Source organism: Adiantum capillus-veneris, chromosome 19 (assembly GCF_014529385.1).
Source record: "Adiantum capillus-veneris isolate H3 chromosome 19, ASM1452938v2, whole genome shotgun sequence".
In the NCBI taxonomy this organism is placed as follows: Eukaryota; Viridiplantae; Streptophyta; class Polypodiopsida; order Polypodiales; family Pteridaceae; genus Adiantum; species Adiantum capillus-veneris.
Window position 1 is genome coordinate 83,466,227 of NC_140949.1, and position 23,606 is coordinate 83,489,832.

General features: G+C 41.4%; 1 protein-coding gene across 2 annotated transcripts in view; it reads right to left on the reverse strand.

The window, feature by feature from the left end:
* Positions 1 to 18,415: 18,415 nt before the first annotated feature.
* Positions 18,416 to 23,606, reverse strand: part of LOC147434345 (DExH-box ATP-dependent RNA helicase DExH3-like) — a 61,552-nt gene continuing 56,361 nt past the window's right edge. Inside the window, exons 12-21 of one of the 2 annotated variants that reach the window (XM_086490855.1) lie at positions 23,351 to 23,545; positions 22,897 to 23,100; positions 22,747 to 22,816; positions 22,453 to 22,601; positions 20,558 to 20,863; positions 20,416 to 20,478; positions 20,178 to 20,330; positions 19,704 to 19,811; positions 19,204 to 19,589; positions 18,416 to 19,126 (exon numbers count right to left, since the gene is read on the reverse strand). In XM_086490855.1, coding sequence (XP_086346981.1) covers positions 18,979 to 19,126; positions 19,204 to 19,589; positions 19,704 to 19,811; positions 20,178 to 20,330; positions 20,416 to 20,478; positions 20,558 to 20,863; positions 22,453 to 22,601; positions 22,747 to 22,816; positions 22,897 to 23,100; positions 23,351 to 23,545 — 1,782 coding nt within the window. In that variant the 3' untranslated portion in view covers positions 18,416 to 18,978. Of the gene's footprint in view, positions 19,590 to 19,703; positions 19,812 to 20,177; positions 20,331 to 20,415; positions 20,479 to 20,557; positions 20,864 to 22,452; positions 22,602 to 22,746; positions 22,817 to 22,896; positions 23,101 to 23,350; positions 23,546 to 23,606 lie in introns of both variants that reach the window. The other variant, XM_086490854.1, reaches the window with a different exon arrangement.

Below are 23,606 nucleotides of genomic sequence, written 5' to 3' on the forward strand. Positions count from 1 at the left end.
AAACAAAAACCACTTGTGGACACTCGCATGTCAAAACAACCAGCCCAATTTGAGTTCGAAAAAGCATGTACGTCTGGCGGCAATGATCCCCCCTTGGGATAGAACAAGCCAAGATGTAAAGTGCCACTAAGGTAGCGGAAAATCCTCTTGACATCCTGCCAATGCTTAGACCCTAGGCTATGCATAAATTTGTTGACCTGTGAGACTGCAAACTGAATATCTGGCCTCGTGTTGCATACATAAATGAGGCAGCCAACAGCAGTTTGGTAGAGAGTGACATCAGCAGGATCGCCAGCATCATGTAGACTCAACTTGTTTCTATGGGAGTGGCAATAGGTTTGCAATCCTCAAGTCCAAACTTACATAGCAATGTCTCTATGTAACTTTTTTGACACAAGGCAATACCACCATCACACTGCTTAAACTGTATACCCAAGTAATGATGCAACAGACCCAAATCTTTCATCTTGAAAGTATCATTCAAATCAACCTTAAATTCGAGCCTCAAGTGATCGATCAAATACTTATGCCATAACTTATGCATTCTATGTATTGCATCTCTAGTGCATAATAACTTGTATATGCTTATCAATAGCATACTCATATGTAGATTGATACTAGTAACCACATTGTATATAATACTCAAAATGCTTGTTAACATGCTAGGTACGATAGGTAGCATGCCATGAGTATGCTAGTTAGCATGCCTAGTAATCTACATAGCATACAGAGGATGCTGGTGAACACAATATTCTATGCTAGTTAACATAACAAGTATGATGTTAAGCATGTTGAGTATGCTATTTAACAAAATGTTTATGCTAGTTAGCATTCCTAGTATGATGGATATGTTGTTTAGCATAATGAGTATGCTAGCTAGCATGCCTAGTAATCTATCTAGCATACAAAGTATGCTAGTTAACACAATATTTATGCTAATTAACATACCTAGTATGCTCACTAGCATTCTCAATATGTTGGAGCACAAGGTTTATTCTAGTTAGCATTCCTAGTATGTTGGGTGTGTTGTTTAGCATAATGAGTATGCTAGCATAATGTGTTGTTTAGCATAATGAGTATGCTAGTTAGCATGCCTAGTCATCTTACAAAGTATGCTGGTTAACATAATATGTATGCTAATTAACACCCTTTATGCTAGTTAACATACCTAGTATGATCACTAGCATTATGAGTATGTTGTTTAACAGAAGGTTTAAGCTAGTTATGTTTAGCATAGTGATTATGCTAGTGAGCATGCCTAGTAGCCTCCTAGCACTACAGAGTATGCTAGTTAACACAATCTGTATGCTAATTAACACCCTAGTAATCTTACAGAGTATGCTGGTTAACACAATATGCTAAGTAACACCATTTATGCTAGTTAGCATACCTAGTATGCTCACTAGCATGCAAAGTATGTTGTTTAACACAATATGTATGCTAATCAGCACCCTTTATGCTAGATAGCATACCTAGTATGCTCACTAGCATGCAAAGTATGTTGTTTAACACAATATGTATGCTAATCAGCACCCTTTATGCTAGATAGCATACCTAGCATGCTCACTAGCATGTCGAGTATGTTCTTTTACAAAAGGTTATGCTAGTTAGCATTCCTAGTATGTTGGGTATGATGCTTATCATAATGAGTATGCTAGTTAGCATGCCTAGTAATCTACCTAGCATACAGAGTATGCTAGTTAACACAATATGAATGCTAATTAACACTATTTATGCTAGTTCACATACCCAAGATGTTTCATATGATGTTTAACACAATGTTTATGCTAGTCCTGGTATGCAAACTAGCATAATGGGTATATTGGTTAATTAATTTTATGCTTTTTAGCATACCTACTATGCTAATTACTATGCAGGGTATGATCAACTGTATAATTGATGTCGTGTAGCTCCACTTCCTTGATGTGAAAAAGGTTAGAAGGATGTACATTGTGCTTGATTGAAATCTACATAATTTTTTACCAATGGTCAGGGCTTGATAACAAGCTAATTCTATGTTAAATGTATGCCAGATGCGGCTTAAAAGGGCCAAAAATTGTCTTGATTAATGCTAAAAAGGAGTATGCTTGAAGTGATCACAAATAAGAGTTTACAGACTAGATTGTAGTACTCAAGGTGCTCTACAAGCATGTCTTTACGGCTCATCCATTGGAGCTACGGAGAGGAAGTTTATGCCATTTTGAAGTTTGAGCAATTTGCAAATCTGTACCGGATTGAGCGGCTATAGATGAAGGATCAAGGATGAAGTAAGTGCATGGACCTGAAGTGCTCATCTTGTCGAGCATGTTGGTCTTTTCAAATTGGCAATCGAAGTTCCAATTGCCAAGATACTACCAGTTTCAGTTTCACCAGGGGCTAGTTCAGTACCAGATTGGTCGCATCAGTTAATGTGCTACCTGAAGGTTTACAGCCTTGACAGGGTTTGTATGCAAATTTTACAATGTGTGAAGACCATATGAATTGATGGATTGTCAATCAAAGCTTGGAACTATTGGAATTAGGGTTGCACGAAAACACACACAGCTTAGAGAAGACGAAGGAAGCTCAAGGCACACAACTGAGAGTGTTTTACTTAGTGTGTAATGGAAAGATAGATAGCCCTAGAGTGATGGGTGTATATACAATGCACGGGGGAAAAAACCTCCTAAAGAGAGGAAAAATGCCCCGGTGGTCCTAGTGTGTTCACACACATCACTACCACATGTATATGGTAACAAACCCCGCATTGGAGTGATGCGGGGAATGAGAGCTAGCACATGAGTAAAGGGAAGTGCCATGCCTTGAGGACATGACTAGTTCACAAAGGGGAGTAAGCCCAAAGCTTTGCGGAAAGCTTCAAACTTCTCATGAGACAATGCCTTTGTGAAAAGATCTGCAAGGTTGTCCTGTGTTGGCACATAAGCCAAGCTGATCTCTCCTGCTGCGAGCCTCTCCCTGACACAGTGGTAATGCACCTCAATGTGCTTTGTGCGAGGATGAAAAACTGGGTTCCTCGCAACTGCCAATGCACTCTGACTATCAGTGTAGATAGTGTTGGCAGTGTCCTATCCAACACCCAAATCAGCCATAAGGCGTCTAAGCCACACTCAATCATAGCTATGAAGACTGCCATGTACTCAGCCTCATAACTCGAAGTGGCCACAGTAGGTTGCTTCTTGCTCAACCATGATATACATGAGCTGCCAAGCATGAAACAAAAACCACTTGTGGACACTCGCGTGTCAAAACAACCAGCCCAATCTGAGTTCGAAAAAGCATGTAAGTCTGGCACCAATGATCCTCCCTTGGGATAGAACAAGCCAAGATGTAAAGTGCCACTAAGTTAGCGGAAAATCCTCTTGACAGCCTGCCAATTCTTAGACCCTGGGCTATGCATAAATCTGCTGACCTGTGAGACTGCAAACTGAATATCTGGCCTTGTGTTGCATACATAAATGAGGCAGCCAACAGCAGTTTGGTAAAGAGTGACATCAGCAGGATCACCACCATCATGTAGACTCAACTTGTTTCCATGGGAGTGGCAACAGGTTTGCAATCCTCAAGTCCAAACTTACATAGAAATGTCTCTATGTAACTTTTCTGACACAAGGCAATACCACCATCACACTGCTTAAACTTTGTACCCAAGTAATGATGCAACAACCCCAAATCTTTCATCTTGAAAGTTTCATTCATATCAGCCTTAAATTCAGCAATATGTCTCTCATTTGGTCCAATGATCAGCAAATCCTCGACATAAAGAACCACAATGAGAAGTACATCACCCTCACGCTTTACATACAATGTGCTTTCTGTTGGACTGTTACGAAAGCCTCGTTTAACCAAATGGGTGTCAGCTTTCTCATACCAAGCACGAGGAGATTGCTTCAACCCATACAAAGCCTTCTTACATTTGCACACTTTGTCCTCTTGTCCTTTTATGACAAAACCACGAGGTTGCATTACATAAACTTCCTCAAATATGTCACCATTCAAGAAAGCAGTAACAATGTCTAATTGATGTACATCCCAACCAAAATGAGCTGCCAATGCACATAGAAAATGAACAGTAGTCATAGGACAAGTGGGAGCAAAAGTTTCAACATAATCTATGAGCTGCCACAATAGGTTGCTTCTTGCTCAACCATGATATACATGAACTTGCAAGCATGAAACAAAAACCACTTGTTCAAAACAACCAGCCCAATCTGAGTCTAAAAAAGCATGTAAGTCTGGTGGTAATGATCCTCCCTTGGGATAAAACAATCCAAGACGTAAAAGGCCACCAAGGTAGCAGAAAATCCTTTTGACAGCCTGCCAATGCTTAGAGCCTGGTCAATGCATAAATCTGCTGACCTATGAGACTACAAACTAAATATCCGGCCTCGTGTTGCATGCCTTTTTGCTGCGCATAGCCTTTTGCAACAAGTCGAGCCTTATGGCGATCAACCTCACCATCCGGTTTGCGTTTCAACTTGTAAACCCACTTTGTACCAATGGCCTTTTTTCTAGGAGGTGAATCACATAAAGTCCATGTGTCATTTTCTATAAGTGCATCATATTCAGATTGCATGGCAACCATCCAATTTTCTAAATTTTGTGCTTCATCAAAAGAGAGAGGTTCCTCAACATCATGTAAGCTAGACACAACCAAAGCATAACAATCTGATGCATATCATCAAAAGAGAGAGGTTCCTCAATATCATGTAAGCTAGACACAGCCAAAGCATAACAATCTCATGCATAAGATGCATGGCGAGAGCCTGAATGAGTACGACTAGACAAAGGTGCATCCAATTTATTATCATGTAATGTATGCATCAGCCATTTTGGCAAACCTTTCCCCTGCTCATTTTCAGCCCTTTCCTCATCAAGTACATCATGTACATCTGATCAGTAATAGGCTGATCTGTAGCATTTTCAAAAGCCCCCATAGGATATACATTTGTCTCATTGGAATTTACATTTGAACTTCCACCACTGAAAAGAGGCAACAAAGTGTCATAAATGTCCCGTGAGCTTACATTCCTATCTCTAGTACATGACAGCAAGGGCTGAACAAAATCTTCCACAGACACTACATCCCGTGAAACCATAATACGCTTTGTTTGCGAATGATACAACTTGTAACCTTTGCTTTCAGCACTATAATCAACAAAAATACATTTGACAGCCTTATCATCCAATTTCCTGCGTTGTGTCTGTGGCACCAAAGCATATGCCAAACAGCCAAAAACATGCATGTGCTCAATAGAAGGCTTTCTATCATGCCATGCTTCATATGGAGTAATAGATTGCAAAGCTTTCATAGGACATATGTTAAGTACATACGTGGCACACATGATGGCCTCAAGCCAAAAAGAATGTGGCAAAGCTTGACTTTTGACCATACATCGTGCCATTTCCGTAAGTGACCTGTTTTTCCTCTCAACTACACCATTTTGCTGAGGCGTATAAGGCACTGTACATTGGTGTTTTATCCCATGACTAGCCAGAAATGCATTAAATTCATGAGACATATACTCCCCTCCTTGATCGGAACGGAGGGTGCCCATAGTACATTTTGAGACATTTTCAGCCATAACCAAAAATTGTTTGAAACACATAAAAACTTTGGACTTCGCTTTAAACGGAAATACTCATGCATGCTTGGAGTAATCATCAATTAAAGTCACGAAGTACAGGTAATTGTCCAAAGACGGAGTTTGCATGGGCCCACAAACATCACTATGCACAAGCTGCAACCTGCATGTGACCCTGAACCTTCCTTTGGAAACTTAGAACGCTGCATTTTACCCAAAATACAGCCTTCACAAACATGTTTGACAAGTGCTTCAAGAGGTAGAAAAGAAGCAACCATATCAGATTTCTGCAAATGCAGCAAACTGGCAAAATGCATGCCACAATTTTGCATCTAAAACGGTCCTTGAATCTGCAACTGTATTTGCAAAATTTTGTCCACACTTGTCATACAAAGTAAGCTTATACAGCCCACGGCACAAAAGGCTAGATGCAACAATTTCATCACCAAAACTGAGATCATGAACTGTACATCTGTCATCCACAAATTTGACTACAAGTCCAAGTCTAGCAAGTGCAGATACAGACAAAAGATTCTTCTTGATCCCAAGTACATAAAGTGCATCAACAAGTGTGAAAGAACTGCCATTTGCAGCAGTAAGCACAATTTTTCCAATTCCCTGAACCGAAGAAGAGGCATTGTTGGCACAAGTGACTGAATTCCCATGAGGGACAGACTCGAGAGAGGTGAACAATTCACGATGTGAGGTAATGTGCTTTTTAGCACCACTATCACAATACCACACATGCATGCAACATCAGCATCACAGTCTCCTTTCACAAAAGACTCAACAATGGCCACATTTGTAGTGGAACTAGCATTTGCAGTGGAACCACCCTCTTTCTTCTTATCCTCTTTGGCCTTCAACTTAGGGCATTGCTTGATCAAGTGATCATTAGCTTTGCAATAATGGCAACGCATCTTCTTTTTGCCCTTATCACCAGAATTGCTAGACGTAGTGCTGCCAGCAGAAGCATTGGGAACAAAAGTTTTTCCACTCGCAACAGAACCATAAGAAGTGGCTGCATTGTTGTTACCACCCTTTCTTTGACAAGCAATAAAATCCCATTCAATTGTACGATGTCTAGTCCTTTTCTTTCTCGAAAGTGACACTTGCAACAGCAATGGGGACAATGCATCAAACTTGACAACTTCAAGATTTCCTTGGGTCATAAGTCTCCAAGTACTAGCAAAAGTCTGGTAAGAATCTGGTAAGGCATCAAGAACAGTCTGCACAAGGGAACTGTCTGAAATGACTTCACCTACAAAAATAAGTTGCTCATTGATATCCTTGACACCAGCAAGGAAAGTCATCTTCCTCATGCATAATCTTCGACTCCAACTCTTTACGCAGCAATGCAATTTTTGCCTCATTGCGGCTTGCATAAAGACCAACTAGAATATCCCAAGCCTGCTTTGCAGATTTTGTTGAACAAATGTGATGAGTAATGGTGCGCTTTATAGACAACGCAATCAACGCATGAGCCTGCGCATCCTTTACATCCCAACGAGCTCGTTCTGCCGTAGGCAAAACAACTCTAACAGCAGCAATCCTTGCAGCAAGACCTGCAACATCCTCAATATCGCTTACATCCTCAGAATCAGGACGAGCATTAATGTCCTACACAATATTTCATCAACAACAAACATCTTGAACACATCTGTGTTGTTGTCAGCCATCGTAAATGTTGCAGCTGATGTGAAAACTGCCCAAAAAGAGGATAAACGAAGCGGGAACAACATGTACTATATAGCACAAACCATAGAAGACTGTAAGGGACTTGCTATGCAGAAAATGGCACTGACAAAATTTTTGCATAAAATGACGGAATAGCCTGTGCAACACTGCCTGTAGTGGAAATGGATGCCGAAATGAGCCCGAATCAAAAATCTGAGCAGAATGAGCTCTCCCAAAAGTTTTGTCACCTGCGAACGCTCGCCAAAGCTCACTGAAATCGGAGAAAGTGAGCAGGCGTATGCTGGATCTGCTGGCGACTAAGCCCGGGAGGACGCAACCTGCTCTAATACCAATTGTTGGAATTAGGGTTGCAGGAAAACACACACAGCTAGGAGAAGACGAAGGAAGCTCAAGGCACACAACTGAGAGTGTTTTACTTAGTATGCAATGGAAAGATAGATAGCTCTGGAGTGATGGACATATATACAATACACGGGGGGAAAAACCTCCTAAAGAGGGAAAAAATGCCCCGGCGGTCCTAATGTGTTCACACACATCACTATCACATGTATAATGGTAATAGGAACAGCAAGATATTAAAGTTCAAGTCGGTGATAGTTGTCAACAGTCCGGTACCAGGTGAATGGCGGCCTTGGATTGTGTGTCCAACAGAGTCCAAGTGAGGTGGAGTTCTTATGAGTCGAAGATAATAAGTTGAGATTTTGGTGTGGCTTGTCAGATTAAAAATCTAAGCAACAGGGAGCAAACTACAGAGCAAGGAACTGGAGGTGAAAAGGAGGCTTTTTCCTTTGAATTTTATAAGGATTTGAGAAGATTAGAGGCTTAGATATTTCCATGCTTCCACATGGCAATGGGAAGCAAAAATCCCACATGCGATTCAAATGGCCTTGATGGTGGGGTATATGGGTTGGATCGAGTCACTCCCTTGGCATCACAAAGGCATGATCCTCTTGAGCTTCATGGTGTGGTTATGGCGCCCGTTGCCTTGGCGCTGCTTTCTGTCGTGGTTGATAACGCCACGGGCGGCCGTTGGCAACATTGTGGTGTACTGAGTGACACATGGCAAAGATGCTAGGGTCTGGGCATCCAAAACGATGTTGACGTGGCAGGGGTCTATCTTGCGCACCCATAAGCCCATATCTTTTTTGAAAGTGGGCCGGGGGGGGGGGGGGGGGGTTGATGCTCAAGAAAAGCCAGAAATAGACAACGGGTGTCACACGCAAAAAGCAAGCCGAGAATAGCAAGAGGGGGATCTCATGCAGGGAGAGATGGACAAAATAGAAAAAACACACCCATAAGGGGAAAAAAATTTGGAAGTAAGGAGAGCTCGAGTTTTTTGGGGGGGAACCAATACAGAGAGAGTTTTCTAAAGAGCTCTTGTCAAGATTTGAAGAGGAGAAGAAGACTGTCCATGCATTATTTGTGCCACAAGCGAGAACATAAGCAAGGGTTCCTTGGCTTCACATCACGTGTTCAAAGGAGAGTCACAATGTGGGAGTCAGTTCTCTATCCAAAGCTAGTAGATGCATTTTTTCATAGAAGAGAATGCCTGACGGAGACTATAAGATACGAGGAGTCAAGAGGTTAGAATTATGGTTCTTGTAGATAGAAAATCCATGTAAGAATATGATTGCCTATGATGCTTGATTAGCTAGATCTTAACTAATTAGTGGTTAATCTAGCTCTAATCTTGTTTCATTGCCCTTTATTCTTTGTGTGTGCATGTAGGTTTGATTGGATCTATGTGTGTGCGCTTGTGATTAATGTGTTGCATGATGGGATTAGTGCGGCGTTGCAACTATTAATGTGTGTGATTGAATTGATTTGAAGTGAAGAGAAGTGGATGCGGAGATTACCAATTCTTTGTGGCTTAGCTCCTCCATAGTCCAAGAAGATCACCTTGTAGAGTCACCATTTTGTTGCCAAATTTAGCTCACTAAAATTGTGAGTGTTTCCAAGCCCTAATCGGGTAGCTCATCACTCCGGATTGAAATTTATGTGTTGGTCATTTGAGAGAGAGAGAGAGAGAGAGAGAGAGAGAGAGAGAGAGAGAGAGAGAGTAATAACATCTTGAATAGGTCAATGGGGCCCACGAGATCACACACAATCTATACAAGCATTACAAAGTTGGATGCTATGCAAGAGAAGTGTAGCTACAGGCTAAGACAAACAGCTAGAATTAATTATCTAATCTCAATATCGACATAGTTGTTTTAACATCCTCTATTCATCTAAAACTAGCCTAGAGCTAAAAGGCTAAAAAGCTGCCTCTGTAAGTACATTCAGAGTCCAAGATGTTACATGATATCATTGAGAAGGTGTTCTCTCTTAGAGTATCTCTCTTAGGGGAAGATAATGGCATACACTAAGCTTGAGTCTCATTTCAGTAGACGAGAAGTCATGGCATAATAGTTGCACGATACATTTCCAAATAACACTATATTACAATGAGTAGGTGAAATTTCATGCGCCATCAGAGGGAGGAAGAATTTCCAGTCATCCTTCCGACAATCAAATATTGCAAGCACTTTCACTAGCAAATGTATTCCATTCTTGCTCAAGTCAAAAGCATATATTGAAAACTTGTTTAGCTCTACCTTTTCTTGAAAATTCACAATATCATACCCTATTACATGGTTTACTGAATTGGTCTACTACCGCTAGGTCTTCAAGCAAAATCGCATGGCACCTAGAATGGACATGAGACCGACAAGGTACGAAACAAGAGCAAGGTGTACAAAAGAATACAGCAAGTTTGCAAATTTGAGTTTGACGTGTAAACTTTGAATACTATAAGCCTCTTGACTTTAGTAGCCTAAATGTAAGACGGAGGGGATTGGACCATGCAACTCTCCACCCAACCATGCTATATGTAGGCTCGTAGCCATCTAAATATAGCACCCCTTGACTGCATGTCCTTCTTGGCCCTTGGCCAAACAATACTCCCCCCTTGGAGAAGCGTTTTCATCCTCGAAAACACAAGTGGTGATATCTTCATAAGAGCACTAATGTTTTCCACAGTGGCATCCCTTACTTGGGCCAACTGTTCATTTACATATTGCAGTAGGAGGTTCAATGAAACCAAGAGAAACATCTTGATTTTCCACATTGTTGTCCCCTTGCAACCACCTATATCCAGAATTGGATGAATATGATAGTGAGTAGACTCACTTTATAACTCACTTGAGAACTTGAAATGAATTACCACAATTAGGAGGAGATGTCTAATGAATGACCAAGTTTCAAACTTTCTGAAGGTACTAGAATATGCAATAATACCTCTACTCAACTTTGCATGAAAGTGACACGCTTATATAACTCATCAAGCATCGACCAAGTCCTTGACTTACTTCATTCTGTGTAGTACACATTCTCATCATAACCCGTGATCAAGGTTGAAAAACTGGACAATTACATGCAGGGACTAAAACTAATCGCAACATGCTTTGCTAGCGTATGCTCTTAGCATATCCTCTAGTGCTTCTCGCTAACGTATGCTCTTAGCATATAATTTATCGCTGGATCAATACTTACTTGTCCATCCGTGTCTAGATGAGTGGTAGTATGTATTGTTGTATCTCCCCAACTGTTTACAAACATTCCCCAAAAAAGGACTAGTAAATGTGTGGTGCAATATGCTTCATAAGCTATCATGTCCATAAATTTGCGTGCCGTTCCAAACAAGCCTATGTTAAACACTAGGGTCCATAACACTTAGTGTGCATGCATTCAACACAAACTTATTCGAACCTGAATTTTCATAACTAGACTTTCCATGGTACGTACGTGAAAGCCTTGTTACAAAAGTTGAACCATAATAGAATGGGAAAAATCAATCACATCTAAGTACCAACAATGAGACATTTTCATTAACAAAACATAGCCTTGCTATATATTTAAACAACCATCCGTTGATGATGTTTACCATACTTGTAACCTCAACAAGTATGTACTTAGTACTCGATAATTTTCTATGTGCTCAGAATGCACTAACGGATGTGACCAGCACCTAGGGTCTATGTCATGACACATCATTAAGAAACGAACGCTAGTGTCAATCTCAAAAACTCATATTCTCCACATGTGGAATATGTCTCAAAACATAATGTCAGGGAAAGTGACATCTAACAAGTACGAGATGTACTTGTGTGTGGAGGTGATTTGCAAACACTCAGCGACATGAGTGAGAGGGACCCTCATATACTTGCTCCACACTGGCTAAACTAAACTTTATGAATTCTTGGACTTGCAGAGCTTAACCAAACTTATTTGGAAATGAAAACGAACCGAAAGCGTATACTTACGATGAGGTTGAAATTACCTTACTTACCAGGAGTTTAAGTACATATTTCAACCTATAAGAATACATTATCAAATTCCCTTTGACCTTCTGATCACTAAAAATAAAGATTAGTGAAGATAAAGATATTTAAGCTATTAACCTTGGGTGTTCCCTTGGCAATCCGAACCCCTTGGTTAGATTTATGAAATAACATATCAAATAACCCATGGCAGATGGATAATTCCTTTTCCCAAAACAAAAGTATGAAGGTTTTCGGAATTGACCGTTAACACTTATTGAGTGATTTAGTAATCACCATTGGGTCCTACCTTAAAAACAGTACTCCTATAGACACCTCTAGTGCTATAGAGAAAAATGAATCTCAGGTTGAAATCTTATTCACAACTAGATTTGCACAAGACTTGAAAGTCTGTAACCTTGGGTTCTTGTGGACAGTTGTGCTTTTTCTGGAACACTGTGCTCAGCTATACACCATGGTATAGATAAGCCTATATGAGTGTAAGTTCATCTAAAACCTAACTCGATCCTTGCATAAAAAATATGTAGTGCTAAAGTGACACCCAAAATACCATAAATGGCACGGCTCTTGCTTGTCCATTAACATCGATGGGTACTCCACTAGGTAGATATGTTCGATCTTGAGAACAATGACCCATGGACTGAAAATAGTTGGTTGTTAGCCCCTTGAAAACAAATGGCCCTTAGCCTTTGTGGCTCTTAGTCCTTATGCCAATTTTAAGGAAATATTCAATCTAGTGACCAATGGATACTAAATTTTTATGGCGTCATTGCCAATTTCTTGTTGAGAGTCAGAGCACCCTAGATCATGAGTACATACAATCAAAACATGCATCAAATACCTACTTAGAATGTTTTCATTATTCCTTGAGAGAAAGAGGAAAGATAGAGAGAACGAGCATGTTGGGGTAAGGAAAATTTATTAGCCTACTGTGGTGGATTCCTTTTGCGTATGTTGTTGTGCATACTATGCTTGGCTTGCAGCATATCCTATAAGCATACAACAATCTGCTTGTATGACGCTCTCGCAGAGAGAGGGAACAAAAAACATAAGTCACATCTTGGCCCACCTACCTTGTATGCGATCGTGGCGATACTAGGGTGACTTAATTATAGCACTTTACATGTGAAGCAAGTCCTTGTGTTTTAGGTTCCTTTTAGTGTTGTTTCATGTTGACATCAATAGAAGAAACAAAAATAAAAATCGGTTTAAACAACCAATAACTTACCTCGTCCTTGACAAAGTAGTTTGTGTTATGGCGGAAGCATAAACACTGATGAGGTGAAATTCATTCTACCTGACTAGCATGCCGTACATGAAGAGGTGTAAGCCCTTGGCTACAATGACGGCCTCAAAAGAGAATCGACCGTGTCTAGCCCTTTCAACTCAAATTGGCTAATAATGCCGCATGGTTAAGTATTCTCCGCAAGCTTCTAGAAGCGGTGACAAGTAGGCAGCCATGCCGAGCAACTTTGCACCCTTCATCAAGTCTAGCAACAAGCCGTGCCGATCTCCTTGAGATGCTAGAATATTATGGATTTGTCATGCTTTGCATGGATACTCGGGAGAAACCATGCTTCTGATGGACACTATTTATACTCAAGCCGGGCTTGAGTCGGGTTTACAAACTAATCATTGGTCCGTTGGCAACAATGTATGCAGCAAAATTGTAATGTTTATGGTAATTGTCACAAGCCGTGCTTGTGATTGGAGTGCTTAAACTGCACTCACCTCTATTACATGACAGAGCTATGTAGCATGTTTTGAAAAATTTCCCAAACAAATTGACAATCTATGCATACCTTATGGTGGTTTGTAGCCTTGCCGATTGCCTTGGTCCTATTTCCGAGCAAGGCTGAAGTGTCTCCTCAAAGAAGAGCATCCTCACCTTCACAGGTCGTATGCTTGATCTTGGAACATCTTGGCAAGATACTTTGTCGTAGCCTTGATTCCCTTGATGTCAACATCTGGCATGTATGTTGGCTCATAGCCTTGCCAAAATCTGCACGTCAAGAGCGCTCCATGTTGAAGGATATTGCTTTGCCACCATGCCAAAACATACATGGAGGCCTTGCCTAAGCATGACAGCGCAATCAAAGCCTTGCTTTACCATTCTCGATCACATCGTAGTCAACATCGTCGCACTTGCTTGACCTCAAGATTTGTATCAACGGTAGCTCTTCGACAACGCCAAATCCAAAAACATGGCTTGAATTGCGCAAATCCGTTGATTTGGGAGCATTTGCCTAGTTGGCCATGCCGAGAAATCCTACCGAGCCCTTTTAAAATTTTTGTGTGCATCGCTAATTAGTTGTGGGTATCTTCGAGCTGCTGGTGGGCCAAAACCGTTAACTGGGGAGGGGGGGTTGCCCAAATTAGGGCACCCACCCTAAAATAAATGGTGTGGGGGGGAAAACATGGTGATGCACCCTCTACAAATGTTATCTGCTCCAGCCGCAGTGACAAGAATTACTCCCCCTGCTATTGCAAACCAAGCAAGCTCGTCCAGGTCGTATTTCATGCACATCGTCGCCGCCTTCTTGTGCATGCAAGGGGTCTTTCCCCCACAACCTAGCCCTGTCGAACCGGCCATGGGAATCCTCACATGCAAGAGGTTGCTCCCACGTCCATGTCCTCTGCCGGTCCAGCCATGGGACTCTTCCCGAGAAAGAGAAAGAGAGAGAGACCATCGAGAGCGAGGCTATGCCTCCACGCTTCTGAGAGAGAGAGAGAGGCCATGTCTTTATGCTTCTCCATAGCTGCCCTTCTTTCCCAAGCTCTCATACCAATGTAAGACAATGGGGACTGAACCATGCAACTCTCCACCCAACCATGCCATATATAGGCTCGTAGCCGTCTAAATATAGCACCCCTTGACCGCATGTTCATCTTGGCCCTCGGCGTGACACTAAAACCAGCACATTTGAAACAAGTCCAAATTGACTCTTAGCTGGATGCATGGCTTACACATTGCTAGATACAGCATTGATACAACTTACATGGCAAGAAAATCAAGAGAGAGCAACATTCTTTCTTAATTAAGCAATGACCCAAAAGAGGAAGAAAAGTGATCCAATAAAAGTGGGAGAATATGCAAAGTTGAAAAATAAGGTGGTGCAATAATGTGTTGAGAGCACATTGATCACTAGCCTCCAAACAACAGTCTAGTGGCTCACCACTTTATTTGCCTTTTGACGAAGAGCCTCAAACTCAAAATCCATCATGAAAGCTACTCATGCAAGTTAAGAGGCATAGATGTTCCAAAGGGTCATAAATCTCTTGTATCTTTGTTTGTTGGGCTCCCTCTTTTCAAGAAGCTCTAGCTTGCAATTCATGGCGATTGACATTAACCTTTACCATGCCCAGGCATCATGCTGTCCACCACTTTGAGCAAGTGGACCATAGGATGCAGTGCCCCAACAAGGGTGTTTAAATTCTCCCAAATTGGAGATTATCTGACCATTCGAGTGCTGGAAAGATTGATGAAAGAAAATCCTAACAGTATCAACAATGATGAGCTCAAATTTTAGCAACTTCCCAATATCTTTCAAGAGAATATCAAGACAAAATCCTAAGCACAATGAAGAAATCTGATGTGGAGACTCTCTTATAGCGGGCACATGCACGTCAATCTCGCCCCCATTCGACCAAAAAGAAGAGGGGGCCAGCCATTGTATTGTCTTCTTGTTGAACGCATGTGCATCGACACCAATAGGATGCGCCCCCCCCACCCTCCCCAAACACGAAATCCCGTTCATTCGCGATCAGTTCACTACGTTCAATTGGCTCTGGAGAGGATTTTCTGAAGTCTATCAGAGTGGCGAAGCACCTTTTGCAGATCAACTAAGTGTCGAACCCATTGACCTATCAAAGTCGACCATATGAAAGCATAGAGACCAAGAGAGAGAGAGAGAGAGAGAGAGAGAGAGAGAGAGAGAGAGAGAGAGAGAAATGAAATGAAATGAAATGTTACATTAACGTCTTCAAAAGGCCAAAATGACCTATGAGACCAAAGCGTTACAATGTGGTGAATCTGATACAAAGTCAGAGTAACAAAATGAAATGACAAAATGACAAAATGATAAAATGATAAAATAAAAGTACTATGGGATCCTAAACTATCAGAGTGGCGAAGCACCTTTTGCAGATCAACTAAGTGTCGAACCCATTGACCTATCAAAGTTGACCATACGAAAGCGTAGAGACCCAGGAGAGAGAGAGAGAGAGAGAGAGAGAGAGAGAGAGAACCAATCAACCTTTGCAATGAATAATTGATACAATGTACAATGGGGACAAGGGGTCACATATATACCCACCTCAGTAAATTTCCCTACCCAAACTGACAAATAAGTAAAATAAATACCTAAAAGCCAAAATAAATAATGGGATCACTTTGCGTAGTTCACTTGAGATGCCAAAACTCCTCTCTCTGCAACTCATAGTGGACATAAATAGTGAGACCAAGTCGATGAAAGAGCTACCATGGACACCCCAGTAACAGCTGTCATGTTGGATACACCTCGATTTGCTACCCTCAATTTTGTACCTTATTAAAAATGCCATCTTGAGCATCGGTTTTCTTTTAGAAAATTTGAACTACAGACCACAGTATGTCCAAGAATCCCCATTCCCAATCTGTCCATAATCCGACCAACAACAATGGGTTGGTGCACTCATCCATAGTGTTTTAGATACGTCTGTTTGATTCCGTGTCAAATGCATGTGCCTTCAACTCCGACCCACCGGTTCAAACACCGATAACTTGAACTCCAACACAAGGGTCCAAATTAATTATAGGGAGCATTGCTTGCCCCTCTCTGCCACTCATAAGCCTCTCTCTGACTGAAGCTGGTGGCCTTCATGTGACTAGAAGATGGGGGTCCTTGCCAATGTAGTGGCCTGAGTCACTATCACTGCTTTCCTCATGATGCTCGTTTTTGCCTCTGTCCTTTGTAAAGCCTTTGTCTTTGCCTTTGGATCTGCAATCTTTAGACAAATGACCACGCTTTCCACAATTGTAACGACGGTTCTTTGTCTTCTTTTTGGAATCCGATGCATCAAGTGCTTCCACACCTTTCTCAAAAATCTGAATTTTGCCTTGCATGGCTTCCTCCTCAATGAGGTAAGAGCTTAGATCATCAAATCCAAGCTCTTCCTTCATGAATTGTAGTCTAAGTGTCCTCGACACCGTTTCATACGCCTCAGGCAACTTCATGAGAACCAAAGCAGCTAACTGAGTACTAGTCAATGCACTTTCTATAGACAATGGTTGATCATGAATAACTTTAGTGTTCATTAGAAATGATTGCATGGAACTTCCTCGTGAAAACTAGATGGCAAATAATTGTCCAAGAAGGGTGATTGCTCGCATCATAGAATCATGATCAAACATTCCAACAAGCTTGAACCACATCATTGGCAGTCTTCAAAGTCTGAATGGCTGGAGAAATTTCCTTTGTAAGAGATTCCGCAATGGCCAACATTGCCTTCGCATTACGAGCATCCCAATTGACACATAATTTTTTATACTCGTCATCTTTAAGGCGGTGTACCTGTTGTAGGGATCCCTCGTAGGACGGGGCTCCGAGCCGTCGACTATGTCCCATAAGCCTTTCCGTGAGGACCAAAGTCGCATAATCAAATTCCAATGGGCGGAGTTATCGTCGTTCAATTTGTCGTTGGCGCTCGAGAAAAGGGGGGCCATACTGAAGTTGCAAGATCTGGAATTGGCAAGTCCTTCTCACACTCGAGGGGTGACCGCACAATCTCCAAGCCGCTCCTTCTATTATCCCTCTCTTGAGCTCCAATTTCCGCTTATTCCAAGCGGCAACAAAGCGTTTCAGAGGTGGCCGCAAGGTTGGTACAAAGCCGCTCCCAAAGACAAAGGCCTCCACTGCCAGGGTCGTGCCCCAAACTCGTCCAAAGCTTCTCCCCGTAGGTGCTCCACAATCCCTCGTTGAAAGCAAGCAAGACTTTGTCGACAGTTGCCCCCTCTACTGCCCTAGTGTGCCCACGATTCTATGAACGCTAGCTCAGCATGTGAGAGAGGAGGCGTAGTCAGGTGTTGCAGATTGGGGGGGGGGGGGGGGGGGGGGGGGGGGGGGGGGGCACGTCAAGGGGCTGTTGCAACCAGCGTTTTAAAACGCAGAGGGGTTGAGATCCGCTATTGTCACTATCACCGAGAGGACACCGTTTCACAACACCAGACTGCCAGACAGGGGACTGCATGTGCCCACTACATCTGCTTGGCTCTAGCCACATTATTAATAATAGCCGTCCAAACCATGCCAAAGCCAACAACATGCTTGTGGCTCTATGGCATTAATATCCACCCTGAGGCGGCATGAGAAGTGGCAGCAGCAGATCGAGCAAGACAAGATGATGCATCATCGATAGAGCAATGTGTTTAGGTCTACACTGTGCATATCGTTCAGCTTACAGCTATAGTCCCATGTGCAGCAACCTTTCCTAGAAGCTCTTTTATCTTCTCAGTGGAGATGAGCATGCAAAACTGTACCTCATGTTTGGACTCCAGCAAATAGATCTGGCTGCCCCTTGTAATCCCACCCTCCTTCCCCTAGTATATTTTGTCTCTCTGGATAGGCTTCACATTGCAATAAGCGCTAAAGCTGACAATCAACAACGGCTTGAAATGCACCTCATCCACCTGTGTGGATTCATCTCCTACTCAGAGAATCTATGCATAAAAGGAAAAAGGGACACGAGCCAGTTTAAGACTCGACAAGACCACCACTACAAAAAACGAGAACTCAGTACAGCACGAAAAGGAAAAATTCGATACTTAGTTGAGAATACCCCAAAAAGAATCGTTGAGTAATATTATGTCTGTTGTATCAGTAATTTACAAGGTCACAGCCAATAATGTGGTTGTGTGTGTTAAGCCACCTACAAGTAGTCTATGTCAAGGGGCTTGAATTTGTTACAAGGTTTAGTAACTGTAGAGCCGTGTAGGGGCTCACAATATCTATTTGATCCTGGATGAGGATAAGCTTCAAATGTAAAATGGCAGTCCGTGTTGAACCCTTCGGTCATTGATGATGCATGCTGCTAATCCAGCATTAAGTAACTTGCACAAGTAGCATTGAATTTGAAATGGTACTGATGTAGCCTCTGACCAATCATTCAACTAAACATTGTCAAGTGCAGTGGTCCAACCTTATGATCTTTGCACTGGAGCAAAATGCATATTCATCCATATCAGGCTCCGACCGAAATCCGCCAAGCTAGGGCAAGCTCCATGGGACACTCTCTGCAGACCGAGCAGTACTACATTGATGCAAGAGCAGCAGCAAAACCTCATTAACACATTGACATTTCCTTCATCCAACCATGCCACTGCAGTAATCTTGCTTGCTCTATGAAAGCACCCTATATGTCTGTAAATGTAATAGCTGGTGCTGGGGAGAAGCTAACATAACCATAGGTTCTGATCCCGAGGAATCCACAGTCATTTCTGGGTCTGTGTCACCTCTTTTCTTGGCCAAACCACCTTGTAGTCCTCGCCTTCAAAGTACGCCTTTGAGGTACTCTGATGCTGTTGATACAGAATACATTAGGGTCGCCTCGCTACTTTTACTGACCTCTTTTCCTGCATCTCTTTGTTCAACCACTCTAAGGCTTCTGCAGCTGCATTTCTTTCTGCCTGCCTTTTACTTGATGCTGGCTTTCCAAGGAAGTACTGACCATTACATTTTACCCTCGCTTGAAACATATCCTTTTTGGGACCTTTCACCTTGTAACTAGGTAGCTCCTGGCCAGTTCGTTGCAGTAGATTGTGAAGCAAACTTAAAACATTTTGCTCACCTTTGTCCTCCAAGACCTTCTTGGGCTCTTTCGCCTTTTCAGGTTGTGTAACAGCTCCCACAGATTCAAATTTTCCTAAACTTTCATCTCCATTAACAAGTGTAGTCACAGCATCTAAAAGATGCCTACTATCCTCGTATATGTCCAGTTTTGGATCCTGCATCTGCAACAAAGACAAACCAGCTCTAAAAACTATAAAGGGGCTCACATAGATCGGCGAAGGAAGATACTCTAATACTAGAGTTATAAACAGCTTGATAAGTATAAGTAAACTAACCTTTCTTTGCAGTAAATGATCAAGCTCCGTGCGAAGTTGCAGAATGGTATTTGCCAAATTGGTCGACATGAAAAACTCAAGGTTATCTCCCATTATGATTTGACCAGGCTGAAAGTATCAACAACAGGAAAGGTTAACATTAGGTAGCATTCATAAAAGTATGTAGTACGTATAAGGCCGTGTGTATGCTATAATTCTCTCTCCTTTTGACAATAGAAAAGAACGGCGTCAAATGAGGCCTTAGAATTCATACAAACAGAAAAGACTGATCACTGTAACACAAGAGTTGTCCACATAACAAGCTCAGAAATGCTCATTGTGTAACACATCTCAGAGAAATTCTACAAACAATTGAACCGTACAAAACATTTGATGATTTATACCTTTGCCCCACATCTTAACCCACCCACAAACAATAACACCATTATTCCTGAAAAAAAAATTGTAATTTACTGAAGTTCCTTGACTATTTACCTTTGTCCCACAACTTAACCGACCCCCAAACAATAGCAGCATTGTGTCCGATATCCCAGTGGAATCCCGAAGAATAACAATGCCTGTCTTCACTTTTTCATGAAAGACTATCCAAGGATGAGGAATGGCTCTCAGTTTTGAAAGCACAGAATTCTGCACAAAGAATAAATGAATGTTCAATTATCTGACAGGGCACCCGGTATTTTTCATCTGCTGAAGATAAACTGGCATCACTCACTTGATTTAGAAGCACTTCACCATCCTCGACTGTCTTGAAATGTACAACATTGTTCTTCGGTGGCTGTCACAAGAAGCATATTCAATTATGAAAACACTGAGTAAAAGTCAGTTGACAAGATGCTTTACTGAAAAGTACCTACCAAAACTGCTGCAACTCTTGGAAAAAGGCCAGAGCATATAACTCCACCAAGAAGCTCCGATGAAGTGCGATCATGGTTCACGAAAACATCCCCATTCAGAAAACCAGCGTCCCTAATGAGATCCTTGAACTGTCTGCGAAGAGAATGCATCGCCTCAAGGGCTTGAGCAGATAGATAATTGTCCCAACAAAAATCCATAGCATTGCCCTGCACTTTGGCTTCCCGCCAACCATCATAAGCATGCACATAAGCTATATGATCACTACAATCTCTAGCTCCAAATTCGAACCGTTTTCTGTCTGCCATCTGCCACATATAACAAAAGCCTGAGAACGAATCAAAAGTAAGGTAATCCACCACTTCCCTGCTCTAATGCTGCAAACTATCTTTTCAAACCATAAAGCAAAGATTATCCTTTCTTATCCAAACAATTCCTTGAGCAGACCGACACATCCAGCACACAGATCAACTCATGAAAGTAAAAAGGGAACCTTTTGTTTGAGTAAACTACACTAATAAAAGAGCTTGACCAAATTTCGGTAACCTTTAGTTTGATTAAACTACACTAATAAAAGAGCTTGACTGAATTTCAGTGGCTTCAGACTTATACCAGAGACATTTCATAGGATTCCCATCATGTGATTGCTACACAATTATGCTCAGAGCTGTGTTTCATCTAAAAGCTGATTAGCTGATTAAGCATCAATAATTAGTTTTACTTATTGGTTAAGTCTTCTTATTTCCCCATACGTATTTTCTTCTCCAACATCATCTTATCTCCCAATTCAAACTCCAGCATTCAAAGTTCCCAAATCATAAGAGTTATATAGCACAAAAACCTCTTGTACAGGTTTGGCACGCAAGTTATCAAGGAAACATCCCTATTTGACTCCTACAAAGATTGTGTGGTAAAAATAGACGGCAATATGGTCAGATGCCAAAAATTGCACACGGAATTTAATATCCATGAACTTGGTCAAATCAGCCGATACATGCAGTCATTCTTTACAGCAGAAAAACACATTCGGCACACATGCACCAAAGGCTTCCACATATTGGGGCCTTACAAATGTGCAAACATATAACAAAGGTAAGCAAAACAGAGAGGTGGCATTGAAAGTACAATGACATGATTCATAATAACCACTTCTGCTCATTTGCAAATCAGTTTCAATTCTTCGACAAATATCTAACTGTCGACAGATAGTGATGAGCATTTTGATTGAACAACAGAACTTCAATTTATACAGGCCATTAGTCAAAAGTCAATGTGTAAGCCCTTGCATTTAGAGCCATGTGGTTGATGTAATAAGCGAGATCCATTGATGCCTACACATGAATTGGTCCATGCTTTCGAGGGCCTCCTACCTTCTTAAGAACAAGGCAAGCAGCATTGACCACACTATAAACTGCGCATTCAGAAAATCAAACTGGCCTCATCAAATGAAACAAAGGCAAGCCAGTAGGAGTAAAAATATGCGCCTCAAAAGACACACGTCTCCTTTTATTAAAGACTCACACAGTGTCTGGACAAACGTTGGTCTTGAATAATGTGTGCCTAAATTAAGGATGCGAATAAGTTCCAGCTATAGCGATGAAAGATCATGAGGAGCATCAATTTCTTTTATCCAGAAATTAAAAAAGAATTAAGAATGGGCATTGTAACCTCAAATCACAAACATTAAAGTTCCTCATCTAATCAAGAAATAGAAGGGAATATATTTAATAATGGCCTCCATAACATCGATGAACATTAACATTTGGTGACCAACTAACATTGATGCCATCTCCTAATTAAGTAATCCGTGTACTTCCACTCAGATTAACTGTAAAGTTATCTAATCATTAAAAAGAACTGTTACATGTCTTGATCAGCGATAAATAGACTAGCTTACATCTCTTTTATCGAAGGGAGAGACAAATGGGTCTCTGAGAGTAAGACCAGCTGCAATTGTAAGGACTGGTTCCAGACATCCAAAAGTAGAACCCATGACCAGCATTTTTCCAATGGTTGGCTCCACAGGAAAAGTTGATAGATGACGGCCTTAAATAGTCCCCCCCCCCCCCCCCGGCCCCACAAAAAAAAACAAGATTGGTTTCAATAAATGAAGCTATATATAAAACATTGTTTTTCAATGAAAACAAAGGACCCAAATAAAGAGCATTTCCTCAGTAGCCTGCGAGTATACCTAAATATGTTAGCTCTTCGTTATCATCCAAAGCCCCAATTATTTTTAGCAGATGTATGGCATTCTTTACCTGAGATGATGAAATAGATAGTAAGACCATCAGAATTCACACCATGTTTGAAAAAAAAAACACGCTCTACAAAAGCTTACTGATAAAGGTTCAGGTGGTTGCATAGCTTTTGATAAGAAGCCTTCAATGCTCCCTAAATTAAGACTTTTTATTTGAAGACACAAGGAATGCAAAGGAACTCTGTGTAACTCTGGCTGTTGATAGTCAGCAAAGGCATCAAACACAGCTTTTGGATAAATATGGTAGGACTCCCCTGGTTGAACTCGTCCAGCCCTTCCTCTCCTCTACACACAATAAAAATAAAAGGGTCGGTATCTGAGCTCATAAATGGAGATTGTTACATGTGGGTATCTGAAGCCCTAGCTGAAAATTGGAATTGAAAAAATAAATATGATGAGGAAATATCCTGTACATCTAAAATTTTGACTGCTGAAAAAGTGATGATAATCATCAGTTTCAGTTAGAGCACTAACAACATGGTGATCCGGTTAATTACACAACAAATCTCAAAAACCTCAAGGGTAGAATACTCACTTGGCGAGCAGATGCTTTCGATATCCACGAAGGCAAAAGACAAGGTGTGTTATTTAGAGCATCATAAGAGGTCTCCTTTGCCTTTCCACAATCTACAACAAAGACGACATCATTGATAGTGATGCTTGTTTCCGCCATGTTTGTCGCGAGTACTATCTTGCGAACGTTTGGAGGTGGATGTTCAAAAATCAATTTCTGATATCGAATGATCAGTGCCCTTGTAAGTTTTCACAATTCCAGAGCACCATTTAAACCA